General features: G+C 53.7%; 8 protein-coding genes across 8 annotated transcripts; 4 read left to right on the top strand and 4 right to left on the bottom strand.

Moving 5' to 3' along the window:
• Positions 1 to 212: 212 nt before the first annotated feature.
• Positions 213 to 518, top strand: CLAFUR5_00344 (uncharacterized protein; the record flags this gene model as incomplete). Its single annotated transcript, XM_047899492.1, has 2 exons — positions 213 to 215; positions 267 to 518. 2 exons carry the CDS (start codon positions 213 to 215, stop codon positions 516 to 518), a joined length of 255 nt encoding a protein of 84 aa, XP_047756914.1.
• A 693-nt stretch (positions 519 to 1,211) lies between these two features.
• On the bottom strand, positions 1,212 to 1,801 carry CLAFUR5_00343 (Mediator of RNA polymerase II transcription subunit 31; the record flags this gene model as incomplete). Its single annotated transcript, XM_047899491.1, has 3 exons — positions 1,212 to 1,341; positions 1,397 to 1,530; positions 1,700 to 1,801. The coding sequence occupies 3 exons, from the start codon at positions 1,799 to 1,801 to the stop codon at positions 1,212 to 1,214; spliced, it is 366 nt and encodes a 121-aa protein (XP_047756919.1).
• A 976-nt stretch (positions 1,802 to 2,777) lies between these two features.
• Positions 2,778 to 4,812, top strand: CLAFUR5_00342 (uncharacterized protein; the record flags this gene model as incomplete). The annotated part of the gene is made up of 5 exons (XM_047899490.1): positions 2,778 to 2,811; positions 2,935 to 3,176; positions 3,425 to 3,461; positions 3,520 to 3,915; positions 3,965 to 4,812. 5 exons carry the CDS (start codon positions 2,778 to 2,780, stop codon positions 4,810 to 4,812), a joined length of 1,557 nt encoding a protein of 518 aa, XP_047756920.1.
• A 392-nt stretch (positions 4,813 to 5,204) lies between these two features.
• Positions 5,205 to 5,738, bottom strand: CLAFUR5_00341 (DNA-directed RNA polymerase III subunit RPC10; the record flags this gene model as incomplete). The annotated part of the gene is made up of 3 exons (XM_047899489.1): positions 5,205 to 5,335; positions 5,427 to 5,651; positions 5,729 to 5,738. 3 exons carry the CDS (start codon positions 5,736 to 5,738, stop codon positions 5,205 to 5,207), a joined length of 366 nt encoding a protein of 121 aa, XP_047756917.1.
• Positions 5,739 to 6,130: 392 nt separating this feature from the next.
• On the top strand, positions 6,131 to 6,766 carry CLAFUR5_00340 (Ankyrin repeat-containing protein; the record flags this gene model as incomplete). Its single annotated transcript, XM_047899488.1, has 2 exons — positions 6,131 to 6,504; positions 6,604 to 6,766. The coding sequence occupies 2 exons, from the start codon at positions 6,131 to 6,133 to the stop codon at positions 6,764 to 6,766; spliced, it is 537 nt and encodes a 178-aa protein (XP_047756918.1).
• A 451-nt stretch (positions 6,767 to 7,217) lies between these two features.
• Positions 7,218 to 8,873, bottom strand: CLAFUR5_00339 (uncharacterized protein; the record flags this gene model as incomplete). Its single annotated transcript, XM_047899487.1, has 2 exons — positions 7,218 to 8,311; positions 8,360 to 8,873. The coding sequence occupies 2 exons, from the start codon at positions 8,871 to 8,873 to the stop codon at positions 7,218 to 7,220; spliced, it is 1,608 nt and encodes a 535-aa protein (XP_047755725.1).
• Positions 8,874 to 10,628: 1,755 nt separating this feature from the next.
• CLAFUR5_00338 (uncharacterized protein) lies at positions 10,629 to 13,181 on the bottom strand (the record flags this gene model as incomplete). Its single annotated transcript, XM_047899486.1, has 1 exon — positions 10,629 to 13,181. One exon carries the CDS (start codon positions 13,179 to 13,181, stop codon positions 10,629 to 10,631), a length of 2,553 nt encoding a protein of 850 aa, XP_047755724.1.
• A 1,806-nt stretch (positions 13,182 to 14,987) lies between these two features.
• On the top strand, positions 14,988 to 16,481 carry CLAFUR5_00337 (uncharacterized protein; the record flags this gene model as incomplete). Its single annotated transcript, XM_047899485.1, has 4 exons — positions 14,988 to 15,155; positions 15,210 to 15,426; positions 15,474 to 16,085; positions 16,147 to 16,481. 4 exons carry the CDS (start codon positions 14,988 to 14,990, stop codon positions 16,479 to 16,481), a joined length of 1,332 nt encoding a protein of 443 aa, XP_047755735.1.
• Between the last annotated feature and the right edge of the window lie 280 nt (positions 16,482 to 16,761).

Below are 16,761 nucleotides of genomic sequence, written 5' to 3'. Positions count from 1 at the left end.
GTTATGCTATGGTGGAGATGGTCGAGTGCCGTGTTATCAGCCTGGACATTGAAGTCGCGTATAGGACGCGTAGCGTGTTAATTGACGGATAAGTAAGCACACTTTATTGACGCAAGTCTCGGCCTTGAAGTAACGCTTCTTCATCACTTCCACAGCCCTGCAAAGATCACAAGTAAGACCACAACACCACAAGCGCGCATACAAACGACAAGATGGTAAGTTATCACGTTCCCATCATCGACATAATCCTCACTGACATCCCACAGGCCGACAAACTCCGCACCCAGCAACAGCTCGAGTCACTCCAGAACAAGTACATCGGCACGGGACACGCAGACACTACCAAGCACGAGTGGACATCGAACATCGCCCGCGACTCCTATGCCAGCTACCAGGGTCACCCTCCGCTCCTCCACTACATGTCGATAGGGATGGGAATGCCGATGGAGAAGGTCAGGATGCATTGTATGGAAAAGATGGTGTTGCCTTGTGGGCCGGCGCCGGCGATGGAGGAATGATGATGAGGGGGAATCATATTGAGGGAGTCACGATATACTGTGAAATTTTGAGGTGGTCAGGTGGGCAACACTCTCGGAAGTTACAAGATTGGGCACGATAGTGGCACCTCTTGCTATCGAAGGCACGATTGCAAACGATTATGCGCATGCATCCTGCGGCCATACTGCAACGTGAAGCCTCATGCAAGTGCGAAATTGATGTGGGAACGCCGAAGAGGGAATGCATGCCACAGGGAATTGAGAGTGTGGTCACAATACGGCGAACGATGGGCATTCAGGCCAAGATGATGAGTCGGGAAGGTCAGGATGGCCTGCGATAACTTAGATTTGCAGATCCGTGAACCGGAGTTTGGCTGATGCCAAGGGCATCTCGCTTCGGCATGCTGCGCAAATCAACGAAAAACAAGATCCCACCGTCTCTCTGGTTCCGCTCTTGCCTTGTGACGGGGCATTGGCCAACTCCAGAAGCTGAGCCTTGTGAGTCTCGACGCCAATGCCGTAAGTGACGTGCGCACATTGCCATCCTTTCATGGTGCGAGGCATGCCTTCAACTTCAGAGCTCGGTTTTCAAGCTGTGCCTTCGAGCTGCCCCGAATGTTCCGTATGCCGCTGTAGCAGGTGCCCATTCCACGAGCTGGACTATCTGCTCCCAAGGTATGGACTTGGCGTGGGCCTGAAGAAGCACTGATGGCCTCATGACATGGCCAGTGCCGCCTGGAATCCTTCTGTGTTCATCTGTTCGACGACGCCCGGTATCAAGATGGCCTTGCGAAAGCTCTCCTCCTGCAGCAACTCCAAGGCACGTAGAGTTGGAGTAGGATATCTACAACTTCGTCAGCTACGGAAACATTTCTCCTACATCAGGTATAGCAGCGTACTGTAGATATCGGAGGTACTTTGGCTGCCGGAAGTACTGCAGGTAGTCGAGATACGCTATGAACTCTTCATTGTCAAGCAGCTTTTGAGTGGCCAGGTGGCTGAGGTAGTGTGGGTTCGCCAGCATTTGCACAAACTAGATGTAAACATTAGTTCGCAATTCCTCTTTCGTGTACTGGTATGCAAAGCCACGATGTGGAATAGCATATGCTGACCCCGCTTTGTAGCCTTTTGAGTCAAGGCCGAGCATCGAGTCTGCACAGCAACGGTGTCGAGCAACCCATAATGAGGATCTCCATACTTACTTCCAGTTCTAATACGAACCTGTCTTCACCGCCATATTGTATGTTGACAGACGGCGTGGCGATAGCATCTGCGGTGGCCTGCTGGCCCTTGGCTTCAGCCATCTCGATCTCGTAGGCGATGGAGTGCGGTCAGGCGTCGAGGACGAGATGAGGTTCGGGTATGATTATCTAGTGCCCAGTCCACAACGTGCCGAGATCCCTACTGGCTTGAAAGAAGCTCAAAAGAGCCCCAGACCCGCCTTCGGTAGTAGCGCGGTCCCTGGATTGAACGAATTGTCGAGGTCGGTGAGAGGTTGGCTTGTTTGAGACTGTCGCTGATGGAGTGGTGAAGCACACAATTGATGCGACACGAACGAATTCTAGTGACGAGCAGTCGTGATGAAGATGACCGTGCTTCTACATTGCGAAGTTTCGCAGGTGTCGTCGCGTGGTCAGTAATCAATAAGTGGTGAATAATGAGCGAGCGTGTGGGAGGATGCCGCACGGCTTTCCTTGCCAGGGGTTCGAAGGTTCACTTTTGGGCCTGGACTGGGCAGAGCAGAGTAGTCGTAGCTGCATTCTTGTTATGAATGCCCACCTCTCCTCTTCTTCTTGACATCGCACAAGCAATAACAACAACAACAACAACAACAACAACAACAACAACAACAACAATACCACGACATCGATCCAGCACCAGCATCGCAGTAATAATCGATCGCGGGTAAACACAAGCTGCATTTCCCAAACAGGCTTAACCAGGGGAGAAACAGCTGCGAGGGCACTACGCGGCTGCTTGCTGGCTTGCTTGCTTGTTGCGTGAGCCTTGTGAGGAGTAAAGACACACGAGGTCACGCACATCGGCGCCACACCACGCACCATTCACCACCTGTTTCTGCTTCCCACTGTGCACTTCACACACCACCCCGGCGGCGTGTGATTGCGCATATCAGCAATCTCTGGCGGACGCGCGAGCAGCAAGACATTCATCACCCGGCAGCACACAGCACACAGCACACAGCACACAGCTCACAGCACACAGCACACAGCACACAGCTCACAGCTCACAGCACACAGCACACAGCACACAGCACACAGCATGGCATTCGCCGGCGCAACGGCGCCTGGCATTGGTATGACGACCCGCAAAACACCCACGTCGCTCCTGTTTCATGCTGGCCCAAGTGCAACCGAACCCAACCTCGTTGTCGCCCAGCATTCGATGATTACTCACTGACCTGTCCGCGTCATTACAGAGCGCCAGCGGTCGCCCGTCGGCTTGACACTCAACCTTTCCTCCAACAATCCCTTTCGCAACCGCACCACTTCGCCTTCGCCGCACAACAGCCCCTTCAGCGAGTCGCCCTCCAAGCAGCTGCGTCCAATGTCGCGAAATCCCTTCCTCGACACAAGCGAATACAACACTGCGCCTGATCGCGCAGATGGAGTACTGAATGGCAGGTCAAATAATGCGCACCCGATCCCAGAGGACATCTTTGTACGTTTTACGAGCTCCTCGTCCTCGTCAGTTTTGCTGTCAAGCTGCCCTGCAACGTCCTGCATCTCCCCTGACCTTTCCGCACGCTTGTGTCGCATATCCGGGCAGCTCCAACATCGGTGTTCAAACGCTGCAATGCCTCTTGCACATCGCATGCTCAGAGCCAATCCTGCCTGCAGTCTGCGCACAAGATCATGGATCGTTTCCAGCACTTTTGCAACATGTTCGCTGACTTTCCTGTGCTGCAGAACGAGCTCTCGCTACTGGATAAGCCCATGACCAACCGTAAGAGCAAACGCCCAACGAACTCTAACCTCAATTGTGCAACTGACGTTGTCTACAGAAGCTCCACGCGGCGCTCCTCCACGTTCTGGTCCCATTCCACCACAGACTCAACGTCCTCTAGGCCTCGAACAACGCCGAGCACCCCCTCGACCATCGCGTGGCCCAGACAGTCCAGGCAAGCGTGATCCTAGGGCACCCATGCAACTGCAGCGTCGAGCTTCAGAATCCTCAGTCATGGAGAAGGACCGACGACCACGAGTGGACCGGGATAGAGCAGATCGATCAGAGCGAACAGAATCGGAAGAGCGCAGACGGCGAGAGAGGCGGAAGGAACGCGAGGAGCGACACAGGCGTGAGAAGGAGAAGACAAGGACCGGCGACAAGAAGACTAGGAAGCCACAAGGCCTGGACCTCATCGACAAGCTCGACGTGACTGGAATCTACGGACAAGGATGTACGTACTTACACGAAGCAGTGGCTGCGACAGCGCTAATATGTGACAGTGTTCCACCACGATGGTCCTTTCGACGCTTGCAACCCACACAGGAACGCGAAGAAGGATCGCAAGGCGCCAATGCAAGCATTCCCTGCTGATTCCGCTAACATGCAGCTGGGAGGTGCTGGTCCACTGCGCTCTCGGCTCGATCTCGACAAGTTCCACGGCCGTGGAGAAGAAGGGTTCACCGAATTCGCGACAACCAGGAAGGCAGCTCCAGCAGCCACCATCATAGATCCGAAGGGTGCAGAGTACGTTCACGGACCGGAATCGAATGGCCTCGGAACTTCAACATTCCTCGACGGGGCGCCTGCTAGCAAAAGTGCCCTGCAACGACGAGATTCTGAAGATCCCGAACTGAACGGGTTTGGCACATCGGGCGGTTTGTCCCGAAAGAAATCACTTGCACACCGCTTCCGAGGAATGTCTAACTCCCGACGACCTGCGCCAGGCGACATTCGCAGCCCAGATGCTCGATATGGTTCAGGATCCAACGACCTCGAAAGCCCGGCACCGAGCTACCCAATCAAGGCTATCAGTGCTGGAGGCCCGCCAAGGGCAAGATACAACAAAGAGAACGAAATCAATCCGTTCGAGAACGATTATGAGGCTGCCTTTGAGAAGAAAGGCACCCAGATCAGAATCGCCGAGCAAGAAGGTCCCTCGGCTGGCCGCCCACGTGCACCCAGCAGCCCCAAGCAGCACTTGGGCCTTTCGAGGAGCTTGACATCCGACAACGGTGCAGCTCTGAAAGGCAGAAGCAGCAGCGGCGAGGAAGAGCGGCCGAGCGGAGGTTTCCTGAACCGTATGAGGTCTCTCAAGGGCGGCCCAAGACGTCAACGGAACGAGGCATAGAGGCTTTGCCATTAGCGGACCACGCCAGAATCTATCTGAGGACACAGGTAGCGCAACAGCTTCTCCCACGACTTGGACAGCTGGAACTAAATTTGGATGTACCATTAGCCTGAAGGGCGTCGCAAACCACTTAGCAGCCAAAGCTGGCATTTGGCTGAGCATGTTTGAAGCAGTGCTGTGATTGCCGAAGCTGCAATCGTCTCTTTTACTGTTACATACCCCATAAAGCAGAGCTTGTTTAAGCTGATATTGAAAACGCCGCGTCATTTCTAATAGCACATTTCGGTCTCTTGAACGTGGGTATCATTGTGAATGAAAGAGAATGTTCCCATGCCCGGAACTCGTACTGTAACGCTTTGCAAGTAGTGATGGCAAAAGATGCCCAAACCCTCTCAATTCTCCCGCCATTCGCGAGTGCACTTGACGCACTTGTAGAAACTCGTCATGGGCTCATCTGCACTCCGAATCTGCACCTGTCGAAAGTACGCCATGCGGCTATCGCAGTTCTCATTGGCGCATTTCGCTATAAGAAAACGAAAAAGTCAGCACATTAAACAACAACATCACACCACACTTCCCCCAAAAAACCCGAGATAGCAGAGAAAACTCCTCACCATCAGTCTGATCAACATTCTTCCAGCTATCCGCACCACCTAGGATATCTTCGACGGCTTTAAGCTTCATCGTCTTGCGCTCGTAGTACCGGCGGTCGAGGACCATTTGGTAGGGGCAGGTGCGGCATTCGAAGCGGTTTTGGCCTGGCAGTTCGTCTTCTTCGGGCGTGCAGTGCGCGGCGGGGATTTGCGTTATGATGAGCATGTTGCTGCAGGAGGGGCAGACTGGGAGGGGAGGTTAGCAGGTGTGTGGGTGTGGATGGACGGGGTGGTGGTAGAGGGGGTGGTGAAGGGGGGCTTACAGAGGAGCATTGTGGTGGTGGTGGTGGGATTGGGGTTGGAGTTGGGGGTGAGGTGTTGGTCTGGGCTTCCAGTTAGAACAAAGAATGTATTTGGTTTTGCGTAGTTGAGTAAGCATGTGACTGTGAATCGAAGTGAAGTAAATTTGGAGAAGTACCACTGTGGATTCTGCAGATCTAGCTCGTGGATATTTGGTGGGCTGTCTCACTTCACGAAGCCACATCCCAGGAGTTTCTGTCTCTGTTGCTGCCCGATATCCTGCAAACACCTCTACACACTCCTTCCCAGCTGAATCCAAGACTGTCTCCACAACCAACACCCAACGTTTCCACTTCCACCAAATCGCGACACCCAAACAACACACAACACCCCACCACCTCCATCCACCACCCATCCAACCCATCATGGCCGACGACGACGGCGCAACCCCAAAAGAACTCCTCCTCGAATCCTGCCGCCGCAACAACACCACCCTCCTCACCACTCTCCTCTCCTCACCCCCCTTCTCCAACTCCCCCTCCTCAACCGCGGCATTCCTCAACACCACCACCGACGCCCTAGGCTCCAGCGCCCTCCACGTCGCCGCCCAATATGGCTCCTACGAAGTCCTGGACATAATCCTAGACCAAGAGGGTGTCGAGATTGACGGGCAGGAGCGGAGAGAGGGGGATACGTGTTTGCACAAGGCGGTCAGGTATGCGAATGGGTTGGAGAAAGCGGAGTGGGAGGCGGGGAGGGCGGTTGTGGATATTTTGGTGGATGCTGGGTGTGATCCGAGGTGAGTTTGTGGATATTGCGTGGTGTAGGGGGGTTGGGGAGGGGTTGTGATGTGATGGAATGGGGACTGATTGACTGACGTCGTTTTGTTTGGTGGTAGGATACGGAATAATGCGAAGTTGAAGCCTATTGATCTCGTCGATCCGCGGAATGGGGATTTACGGAGTGATCTGCAAAAGGCGGAGCTCACGTTGCAGATGAGCAAGGACCTTGTGGATGAGGAGGAAGAGGAAGTGGATGGACCGGGCAGTGAGAGCGACTGACTGCGTTCACCAAGCATACCAAGCGTGGATTTGATTCCTTACTGCATAGCGTCGGCGGATGTGCATTGCACAAACATAGAGCTCCCTCCCCACGAATTCAGCAAACGAGCGTTGCTATGTGGGAGAAGGTGGAGCATATTGCGGACTGGGTGGAAGATGAGTAGCGATGTTCCGAAGAATGGGTCCATGAGATGGACTTCAGATTTTGAACAGACTGTACAAAACATTACAGCCTTGTGTTTCCTCCTAACAAGGCCCTCTCATTTGGAAGTCGTCCACGCTTCCTTCCAATTCTGCTAGCATTGCCAACCGTGGCAGGAGCGACGCACGCCATAAGCTCATAATATGGCGCGCAGTCATAGTATATATGCAGTCGTGATCGACCACATTCAGCATAACGCTATGCTGAGATCCGACGTGAATTGCGATATAATCGGATCAGGCCATCTAGTCACATATCCTCCGTAAAGCGACTGTTCCGTAAGTCTGGTGTTTCGCTTCGCCCAAAAGTCGCGGCGTGCGGTGAATCTGCACTGGTCGGTGTCATGTTGTATGGTCCTCCTGCGTGCACTTGAGGCTGCCGTTGGGGTCCCATCATCAGCTCGGGCGCCTTGCCATGAATCGGCGCATTGCTATTCGGAGATGTCGGCGAGCTCGAGGATCGTGCCAGTCCGATGTCGCCGTCACCTCCGTAGAAACCAGTGCTATCGCGGTAGAAAGAGTTGCCGCTCAGACTGCGCTCTGCGTCTGGTGGTGAACCGCTGAGCGGCATGGCCGGCGGTGGTTGTTCTCTCACCAGTCCATCACTGGTCATTCCTTCGCTGAAGGCGGATGGCAGCTTGCGTCCTGATACGCGGGTGAACCCTCTTTCCGACGGCTCCGATGCTTCAGTGCTGCGATTTTGATGCCTCATAAGCCCCGGTATCGCAGCGACTAAAGGCCTCAAGCCGGCTCGCTCGGCCATGCCAGGAGCATTTCTGTCCATGGTTTGATCGTCCCCTGGCGCACTCATGGATCCTGGCGGGAGCGCTTGATGTTGCGTTCGTGCTTTCCTCCTGTACCACCTCACGAATAGCATCGCAATCAACAGTACCACGGCGAGCCCAGCACATCCTCCCACAACGCCTCCAGCTATGGTACCAGCGGGAGGTGTATTGTCGTTGTGATTGTCGTTGTTCGAGCTACTATCGGTGCTACTCGTCGCCGGCGAGGAATTGGTGGGGCTTCCTCGTCCAGATCCGGCGCCAGCGATACCTACGGTTGCAATTGAGGTGACAGTACTTTGACCGCCCCGGGAGGAGTCAGCGGAGACGGTCTCCTCGACCGTGGAAGTCCGCGCACTGGTTCTGCTGGGGACGGTGAAACTCTCTGTACCAAATGCGGTCGTGTAGGCAATAGATGAGCGTGTCAATGTGCTTACATCTCCATCGAACAGGGTGGCGAGGTATAGGAAGCTTGCATCAGTGTCTGTTATGCTCGATGTGGAACCTCCCAGAGTAATCGTAGTCTTCAAGGTTGTGGTACTTTCTCCTATGATAATGATGGCTAAGTCTTGTTAGTAGATGAACACACTTTGGATGGCGCGGTACGTACCCGACGTTGTAAGATTCAAGGAAACGGACGATGAGCTGCCAGATATTGTTCTTGACAAGGTGCCATTGCCGCTTGATCTCGCGCTGATCGTGGAAGACCCAGATATACTCGGGCTCGGGCTGAGACTGGCAGGAGTACCACCTGCCGAAGCACTTGAAGTGGATGCACTCGGAGAGGTAGGAGATGGGCCATTGCTGCCGGCAGTAGAGTCTACAGGTGTTGTGGCTTCAGAGCTGCTAGCAGACGAGCCGGTCCCTTGTCGTGGCAGGAGGACCTTGAAGTCCTCTATTCCTCCTACTGGAGCATGCTGCACCCGCGGTTGATCTTCTTCATCGTCACAATGATGGTGCGTCCTGGCCGGGGCAAGCGAAGAGTGTGTCCTGAGGTGGCTGACGTGTGAGAATGGGGTCATGACATCTGCGGCCACTGTGCTGTTGTCCAGAGCTGAGATGTCCTGTGCTGCACCACTTGACAGCTTCCTACGTTTGTGAGGAGGTGCCATGGCCTCGTCCATTCGACGCCCTCCAGTGTGTCGACCTTGGCAAGTCCAAGCCTGCCAGCGACGTCGAGGAATATGATGTTCAAATCAGGATGGCCGTCCAGGCTCCCTGTAAATCGCAGAGTGGGCGACGGGTGTTTCGTTGGATGCTGCCGGCGCGGATGATAGATGTGATTGCTGCAGATGGACAGTGGATGGTTTGAGAGAGCGGACGTCTTCGCAGAAGCTCGGTGCAGTCGTTTGTAACGAACGGACGTCGGCCAGAAGCCGACAGGTGAGGTGGTAGTGGTGGTGGGAGGTGTTGCGCTTGGGTGCGATCAAGCACGCCGGCGGCACAGCAGCAACAGCACAGCAGCAACAGCACAGCAAGACGGTGAGATTGCGCTGTCAACGGCGGCTCTGCCTGCGGGTGTCGAGCGTTGTGCTTTGGTGTGTCGACATGTGGTGACTGGTGGGTGCGCGAAGGGAGAGAGGCCCGCACGAAGCCGTCCAAAGACTAAAGCCAAATGGCAGGTCGACTGCAACGGCCGCTGTAGACCTACTAGTGGGATTGGCGGTGGATTCGCTGCGCTGCTGGTGAATACTGTACGGCAGTCTGGCTGCACCGTAGAAACAACGACAACGACAACTCGCAGCCTCCTCCAGCGCGCGCGAGTGTGTGGTGGTAGCACAGCTGTGTGTGAATGACAACCTTAGGTCGAGGGGGAAAGTCCAAGTCCAGGTCAGGCAAAGTCGGCTGGCGAGGTCGAGGGCAGCCGGCAGCCGGCAGCCGGGCAGCCAGCACGCTAAGTAGAAGTATGGCCGCTTTGGACGAGCTGGTGGAGTTCGTGCTACACCGGCAATGAAAACCGCAGGCCCTGCCAATCATCAAATACATCCGACTCTTCATCATCAGCATCTCTCTTGTCCGTCCTGCCTCACACCGGAGAAGTGCAACGCAAGACATAAAGCACACCTAACCGACATCTTCTTCATCCCATCTTACATCTCACACACCTCGCTGAAGTGCTGAAACCAAAGCCATCACTCGCATCACCCTCCATCGGACCCCCTCCCGAACAACCCAAACCAACCCAAACCACGGCCGCCACTCCTCTACCCAACCTCATCACATCACATCTCACGACATCGCTTCCAGCAGAGCGATTCATATAGCGCGCGGAGAATCAACCTCTTTGGACGACATCGCCCGTCCGCAACGCTTCTAGGCCCGTCGAGCAAACAAGCGACGTGCGTGCCTGCTTCCTGCCTCATCAAAAGTGAGCATGGGTGGTGCGGGTCCATCAATCTGCCCTGTTCGTGGATCCCTAGCCGCTTTCTTTCACGTTACCTCCACTTCCCACTGCGAGGCTAGAGCGATGACAGTATCAGTCTGGTGAATGTGAGACATGCTGATGTGATGCCCGAGACTTGGGTGAGTGTCTTTTGTGGATGGTTTGGATGGTGATGTGATCGTTCCTGGTCTTTTGCGCCGGATCCCGTGACTTTCATACAGGCGGCAGTGTATGTGCCTTTGCTAGCGAGGAACAAACATGGAAGCAAAGCAGTGCTGCGGCAGAATGCTAATGTGATCTGGCAAGATCGATGAGCCGCAGAAGAGAAGACTGCTGAGGAAGTCGCTGCTCATGTCTACCCTCATCCCTTACATCCCTCGCACCGGTACCTTACGCCGGTGGAAGACTGACTGAACAGACATCAAAACCAGCATCATTCCATCCAACGACTAGATCGACGTGTATGCTAACACTATCTCTGCAGAACACTCATGCCTCAAATCCATCCCACAGCCCCGACATCCCTCCTACCACCACCGTTCGGCAACTTCTGCTCCAACCACTCGACACTCCTCTGCTTCAAATTCCCACTCGCCTTCCTTCGAACAGCTTGAAACTCGAATCGACTACGATCGAGCTTGTCACGGAAGCTCAACGCAGATGTGGAGCGCTCGCTAGGCATGTCTGAGCTGACCTGTCGAGTACTTGTTGTGAGGCCAAGCGCATGTGGTGCAAGATTCGACTGATTCGCCATTGCCAGCTTTGGTTTGATGTTCTGGTCATTGAACCTCTTAGCTCTCTCGGCCAACGCGGACTTTTTGCTGCGGACAGAGTCCAGGCTACCGATTCGCTTCAATCGATCTCGTAGGCCTGGCGCCTCTTCAAAGTTGTGGCCACCGCGGTTTGTAGGAGGTGTCTGGTAAGAAATGTCGCCAAACACTCCTAAAGTGTCGGCACTCAATTCCGCGAGCCGTAGGGAGAGAAGACTTAGATCACTTGTCATCTTCCTGATGGAGAAAGCTTGCTTGGACTGTGGTGGGTGCTTCCGCGGTGATTTGTCGAGCACGTGTCGGATGTCATCCATCTCGGCTCGGTATTCTTTCTGTCTATCCAGTGACTGCTGGCGGGGTGCGGCGAAAGCTCGACCTTGTGCGTACGAGTGCTGATGTCCAACGTCAGTCGTTCGAGCTGGTGATGATAGCGACCGCTGTCTGGAGTGTACGCCATCCTTGCGAGGTCTAGAGCCGCTCAGTCTCCGGTGGACTCGCTTCTCCTCTATGGCAGCAGCCACCTGTGCAACTGAATTCGGCACAACATCCAGAGAGTTCATGTGGATGAGCACAATCGGGAGCTGTACTGAGATCGACTTAGCAGTCGACAGTGATGCTGCGATATTCAAGAAGTAGCGCACTTCAAAGTATTTCCCACATCGAATGTTGGCGTGTCCACGTGGAAGCTCCAGTTCGCATGTCCTAGTATCAGATGTATGGGCCTCGACTCCATGCCAACCAACAGTGCCGGCCTTGAAGGTTGACCTCGCCAGAACTGTCCGTTCTTTGTCATCGAAAATGCGATCTTGGCTGGCCAGTCTACCGTAAGCAGCAGGTGCAGCGTGCCTGTAGCTGAGAATGTCGCGTTCAAGAGTGAGCTCCAGCCTTTTGATTGGCTTTCGATGTTTATTTGCAATGTGCACATCGACAAAGATGCTGCTCCCACTGACCCATACTTGCCTGTGCAGCCCGGCGGTGAGCTTCACGCTCTCTGCCCCAGCGCTTCGTGGTATATTGACTTCATCCGACGCTGTCAGCGGACTTGGGAGTGACATGAGTGCTCTTTCTGGATCGTAGGTCGGTATTACGTTGATATCCTGGGACGTCCTGACTCGATAGTGCTTGTTTGAATCTTTGATCAGCGCTGTCGTCGATAATAGAAAGCGGATGCTAGCATGTTTAGACTGGAATGTCGGATTGCCAGTGTCCAGGGGTAGACTGATCATGAATGGTAAAGCCGAGCAGGATGGTAGCATCGACCAAAACTTGTCAGCCACGAACACCGCACTGGATGCCTGTGCCATAATCGGAGGGGGTGGGTGATTACTGTCGATGAGTTCTGTGCCAAGCGCTAGGAATGTTGACCTTCTGCTGTCGTCGACCTCTTCAAATCCAAGCAAGTCCACAGAGAGAGCAGCAATTCCGAGTGAGTGCCGTTTCTTTACCTGCTGGTTGTCATCCACAATCACCCTCACGTACCCTTCGACGCTACCACCGCCAACAAAAACAGGCGCAGAAATCTGCAACTCCAGCTTGACCCTCGGGTGACGGTATGATGGAAAGTCCAGGATATCTGTCGGATGTGGGCTTCGAACATGTGTCTGTGATGGTATGCGCCTCGCTTTATCTGCCGTGATAGGGTCCAGCCTCAGACCGGCTTCCTTCACGGGCGACTGGCTAGCTCCATGGTTCGGGATCGAAAACCCCTTATTTGATGCCAGCGCCGGCGCATTAGTCTTCTTCTGCAAAGATGGGTTTCTGTTCATCGATTTGGGCTGCCGTTGCGGCTGCGAGTAGGTCTGCGAGGATGATCTTCGAGGCACGCTCGATTGAGGGATAGTGTAAAGGCTGGACTGCTCCAGAGTGCTGCTATACGACGACGATGGTCCATCGGGCGGCTGCAGGCCTCCAGGCGATAGCTTCGTTACCTTCTTGACCATCGCTTTGAGAGATTGCTGTCGCTGTAGCGAGTCGTTGCGCGGTTCATTCCACTTGGATGAGCTTCCTTGTTGAGATTCTGTTCGACCATGCCTGACCTTTGCGCCTCCTCGATACATCTTGTTGTCCATGAGACTTGGCTCGCTCAGCTCGCGAATGTCGGACAGAGGCCGGGAAAGTGTGGCCATCCATGGTATCTGCTCCGATGCCTGGTACTCTGGCTGTGACACTGGCTCTGTTGGCGGAGGTGGTGCTGGTGGAGGCGGAGGCGGGGGAAGAGGCGGAAGCGAAGATGTCGATGGAGCAGGTATGGGTCTCGAGATGTGTGGTCGATTCGACATTGCGAGTCGCTTCGATTTACGTTACAATCATCGAGAATGCTCGTTGAAACTGGACGGACTGCATAGCCTGCCATGCTTGCCATGCTTGCCATGCTATACGTGTTGAAAGCAGAGCTGGAGCAGGTGCCGTGTCAATCGATTCCGAAGAGAAGTCGCTGTTGGTGGTGAAAGACAGTAACCATGCCATACCTGAGTCGGCTCCTGCCTGGTCCCGGAACGTGCCTTACTCCGGTATGTTAGATCATTCCAGCTGGACGTTTGTCAGTTCAATGTACGACAGGCGAAGCTGACATATAGATGTCATGCACATCGGCAAATAATGTGCAGGACAAGAGTAAATGTATCATCAGTGTGATCGCTGTTGCTTACAGCCCGTGGCAATTAGCCATGGCATTGTTGTCACGCTGTGAGTATGCCTATGCCTATGAGCTGCGCCATTCGTGATGGCTCTTGACATACCTTATTGCAATTCTCTTCCCTGCTGCAGCAACCCAACACTGAGCTTGTTACGGGATACGCGCGGTTTTCGAGGTGATTCGCACCATTGATGAGGATACGTTGCTTGACGCTGGAACTCACCAATGAGCATCTCGTGAGCCTATGCACACTATGCCATGTTGTTGATGTTTAGATGAAGAATAATGACAATGCACCTTGCTACTGCTCCAGCACAAGGCGTGCGGAGAAACGGAGATGCTGGAGAATCAGCGCCACACTACTGGCTGCTCATGCCAGCTCTGGCTAGAACGCTAGCATAAACACCTAGTGCACTCGGCTTCCTCGATCGTCGCGTTAAACCGCGACGTTTTAAACAAAACAGTATATTAGGCAATAACGAAGCGCTTAACTTATATATAGTAACTTGATATATATACTAAAATGCTCGCCTATATATACCTTATCGAATACGTGCCTTAAAATACTATATAACGACTAAGAGTCTATTTTCCTGAGAGCAAAGAATAGCAAAGTCTTAGCGCTTATCGACGTCGATAATTTACGACAAACTTTTGTATATATAGCTATAACTCCTACTAGTTATAGTGTATTTAATATTGCGAAACTTCAATTATCGATAGATCTATAACTTATTAGTTCTATATTTCTAGAAATTTGTATCTTCGTATCTAGCTAACTATACTACGAAGTTATATCTTATTTTCTGAATTTTTTTTTAGAAAACTCGCGATTCAGCGGACCGGGAAAGCCGAGTGCATCAGGTGTTTATGCTAGCGTTCTAGACTGTCGCTTGTGCAACGTATCGGCAGGCATATCGAGAGCAGGATCAGGCCCATCCTTGCTTACCACGAGTCTGGCGAGCTTGTTGCTACCTCGTTTCCAGCAATCATGATGCTGCATCGTGCGGAGACGACGCAGAAGGTGAGCGGGATCAAACGATGGCTCTGGCGCCGACGACGACTGCAACCTCACGATACCTGACAGCCAGGCACCGATGGGATTTCTGGTGGGCCAAGGCAAATCACGGCTGGGTGCAGTTGCTACGCTGGATTCTGGAAAGAATTTTCTTAGCACCTGCTTCTTGACGGCCGGTCTCGCGCCTCAGCTATCCGCGTGACCGCACTGCAGTCTGCGCCGCTCCTCTTCTCGTTGACCAGTTTAGATTACCCAAACTCTTACCTCACCGTCCTCGCTCTGCAAGGTTATCTTTCTTTGTGCTAAACCTATTACCAATTGCCTTCTCTCCCAGCCCAAGAGCCTGGCCCGTCTCTCTGGCTGCAAATCTTAGCGTTGCCTCATTGCAGCTCTAACTGGCTTTGGGCAGCGCTTCTATCCGGGTACCTGCAGATGGGAGATAGTCATATTCTGGAAGGCGATATGGCAGCGCCTTCCAAGATCGAGCCAGCCGCCGAGGGCACTCCAAGTTCCATCGAATCCACCCCGGAGCGCGAAGCAGACGCAGAACCATCCCAGGAACCCGCGCAACCCCAGAAACGTAAAGGCGGACGCAAGCCTGTAATACGCATATCATGGCCCGCTATGTAAGATCGATGCTGATGTCTTTGCCAGATCTACGCAACGTCCGAGGAGAGAAAGCAGAGGAATAGACAAGCACAGGCCGCCTTTCGGGAACGACGGACGGAGTACATCAAGCAGCTGGAGGCAACCATCAAGCAGAATGAGGAAACGCTCGCTAGTCTCCAGCAAAGCCATCGAACTGCTGCAGATGAGTGTCTCATGCTACGGTACAAAAACTCGTTACTCGAGAGGATCCTGCTGGAGAAGGGTAGGTCATTCTGACAATCGCGTAAGCTTGTGTACTGACTATGTCAGGCATCGATGTGCAAACCGAACTTCAGATGAAAACTGGAAGCCCCGTGCTCGGGCCTGGCTTCATGCATCCGGCCCCTAGCGTGCCTCCTCAGCCTCAGTTGCAAAGGACGGCATTGCAACGACAGCAGGCTCGGCGATCTGGACATAACTACTTACCGAAGCTTGCGCCTGGTCAATCGAATCAGGACATCAACTTTGCCACCACATCGCCCCATGCCCATCCAACGCCCTCGTCACACGCCTCATCGCCCTCGCAATTGTCGACGAGGTCGCCGATGACTATGCGTCAAGGTGGGATGACCCCACCCACCTCTGCTGTACTCGCTCAGCCACAAGCACAGCATTTACAGAAATTCGGTCGTCCGCCGCAGCAGCAGCATCCTAACCAAGCATTTTACCAAGCACAACAACAGTCTGGAGGACCACAGCGGCCACCGCAGCGACCGCCGCCCTCAAACTACCAGGGCAGTACAAGTGGATTGTCAAGTATCTCTTCTGGGAGCCAGAGTAGCATGACACAGTCCTTGCCAGCCACGACGGGTAGCCATGCTGGGCAGCAAGCAGCATCAGCATTCTACCCTAGCCCATTTCAGAAACATTTTGATCAGCTCGGCAAGTTTCCCTTTCGCCTTCCAACAGAACTGTGCATCCTAGGTTGACTTTGTGAATGCAGACCAGGAGTACGATACACAACATTCGCGATCGATGCTCGACGACACAGAACCTGAAGAAGTCGATCGCACTCAATCGCCAGGACTTCAAGGCACCTACCCGTCACAGTTTGATCATCCCCAAAGCCAACAGCATGGGGCGTATTACGAGGCGCCACCAGGAGTGCAGCATGACCAACAGCAGTCAATGATGCAGCCAACGAGCCATCCCAATGCTCAAGATGGACACTACGATGTGGATTCAAGTGATCCCATGCTCGACGCTGATCCGTTTGGCCTGTCTGCATCGATGCACTATCCGACTGCATACTCTTACGATCCGCACGGCCACAGGTAATGATTCGACCATGACGAAATTAGGAGTTTGCAGGAAGGATCACAAACTCATGTGTCCGACAGATGAACAGGACCGCAGATGGACCCGCGGGTCAGGATGGGATGGGATGCCAATGAGCGGCTGGTTGTAGCGTTCGGGCGAAGCATAGCGAAGGCGTATGAGGAATGACTCTGACGGTTGGAGCATTCTCAGGGGCAGCAATACCCATAGGCGTTGTCAGGGATTCAAAAAGGTGGACTCGAAAGTTTTGTTTTGTGATGGAAGGATGATTGAAAGCTCT

Source organism: Fulvia fulva, chromosome 1, assembly GCF_020509005.1.
Source record: "Fulvia fulva chromosome 1, complete sequence".
In the NCBI taxonomy this organism is placed as follows: Eukaryota; Fungi; Ascomycota; class Dothideomycetes; order Mycosphaerellales; family Mycosphaerellaceae; genus Fulvia; species Fulvia fulva.
The sequence above is the reverse complement of the archived record's forward strand: the minus strand, read 5'-3'. Positions and strand labels throughout refer to the sequence as shown.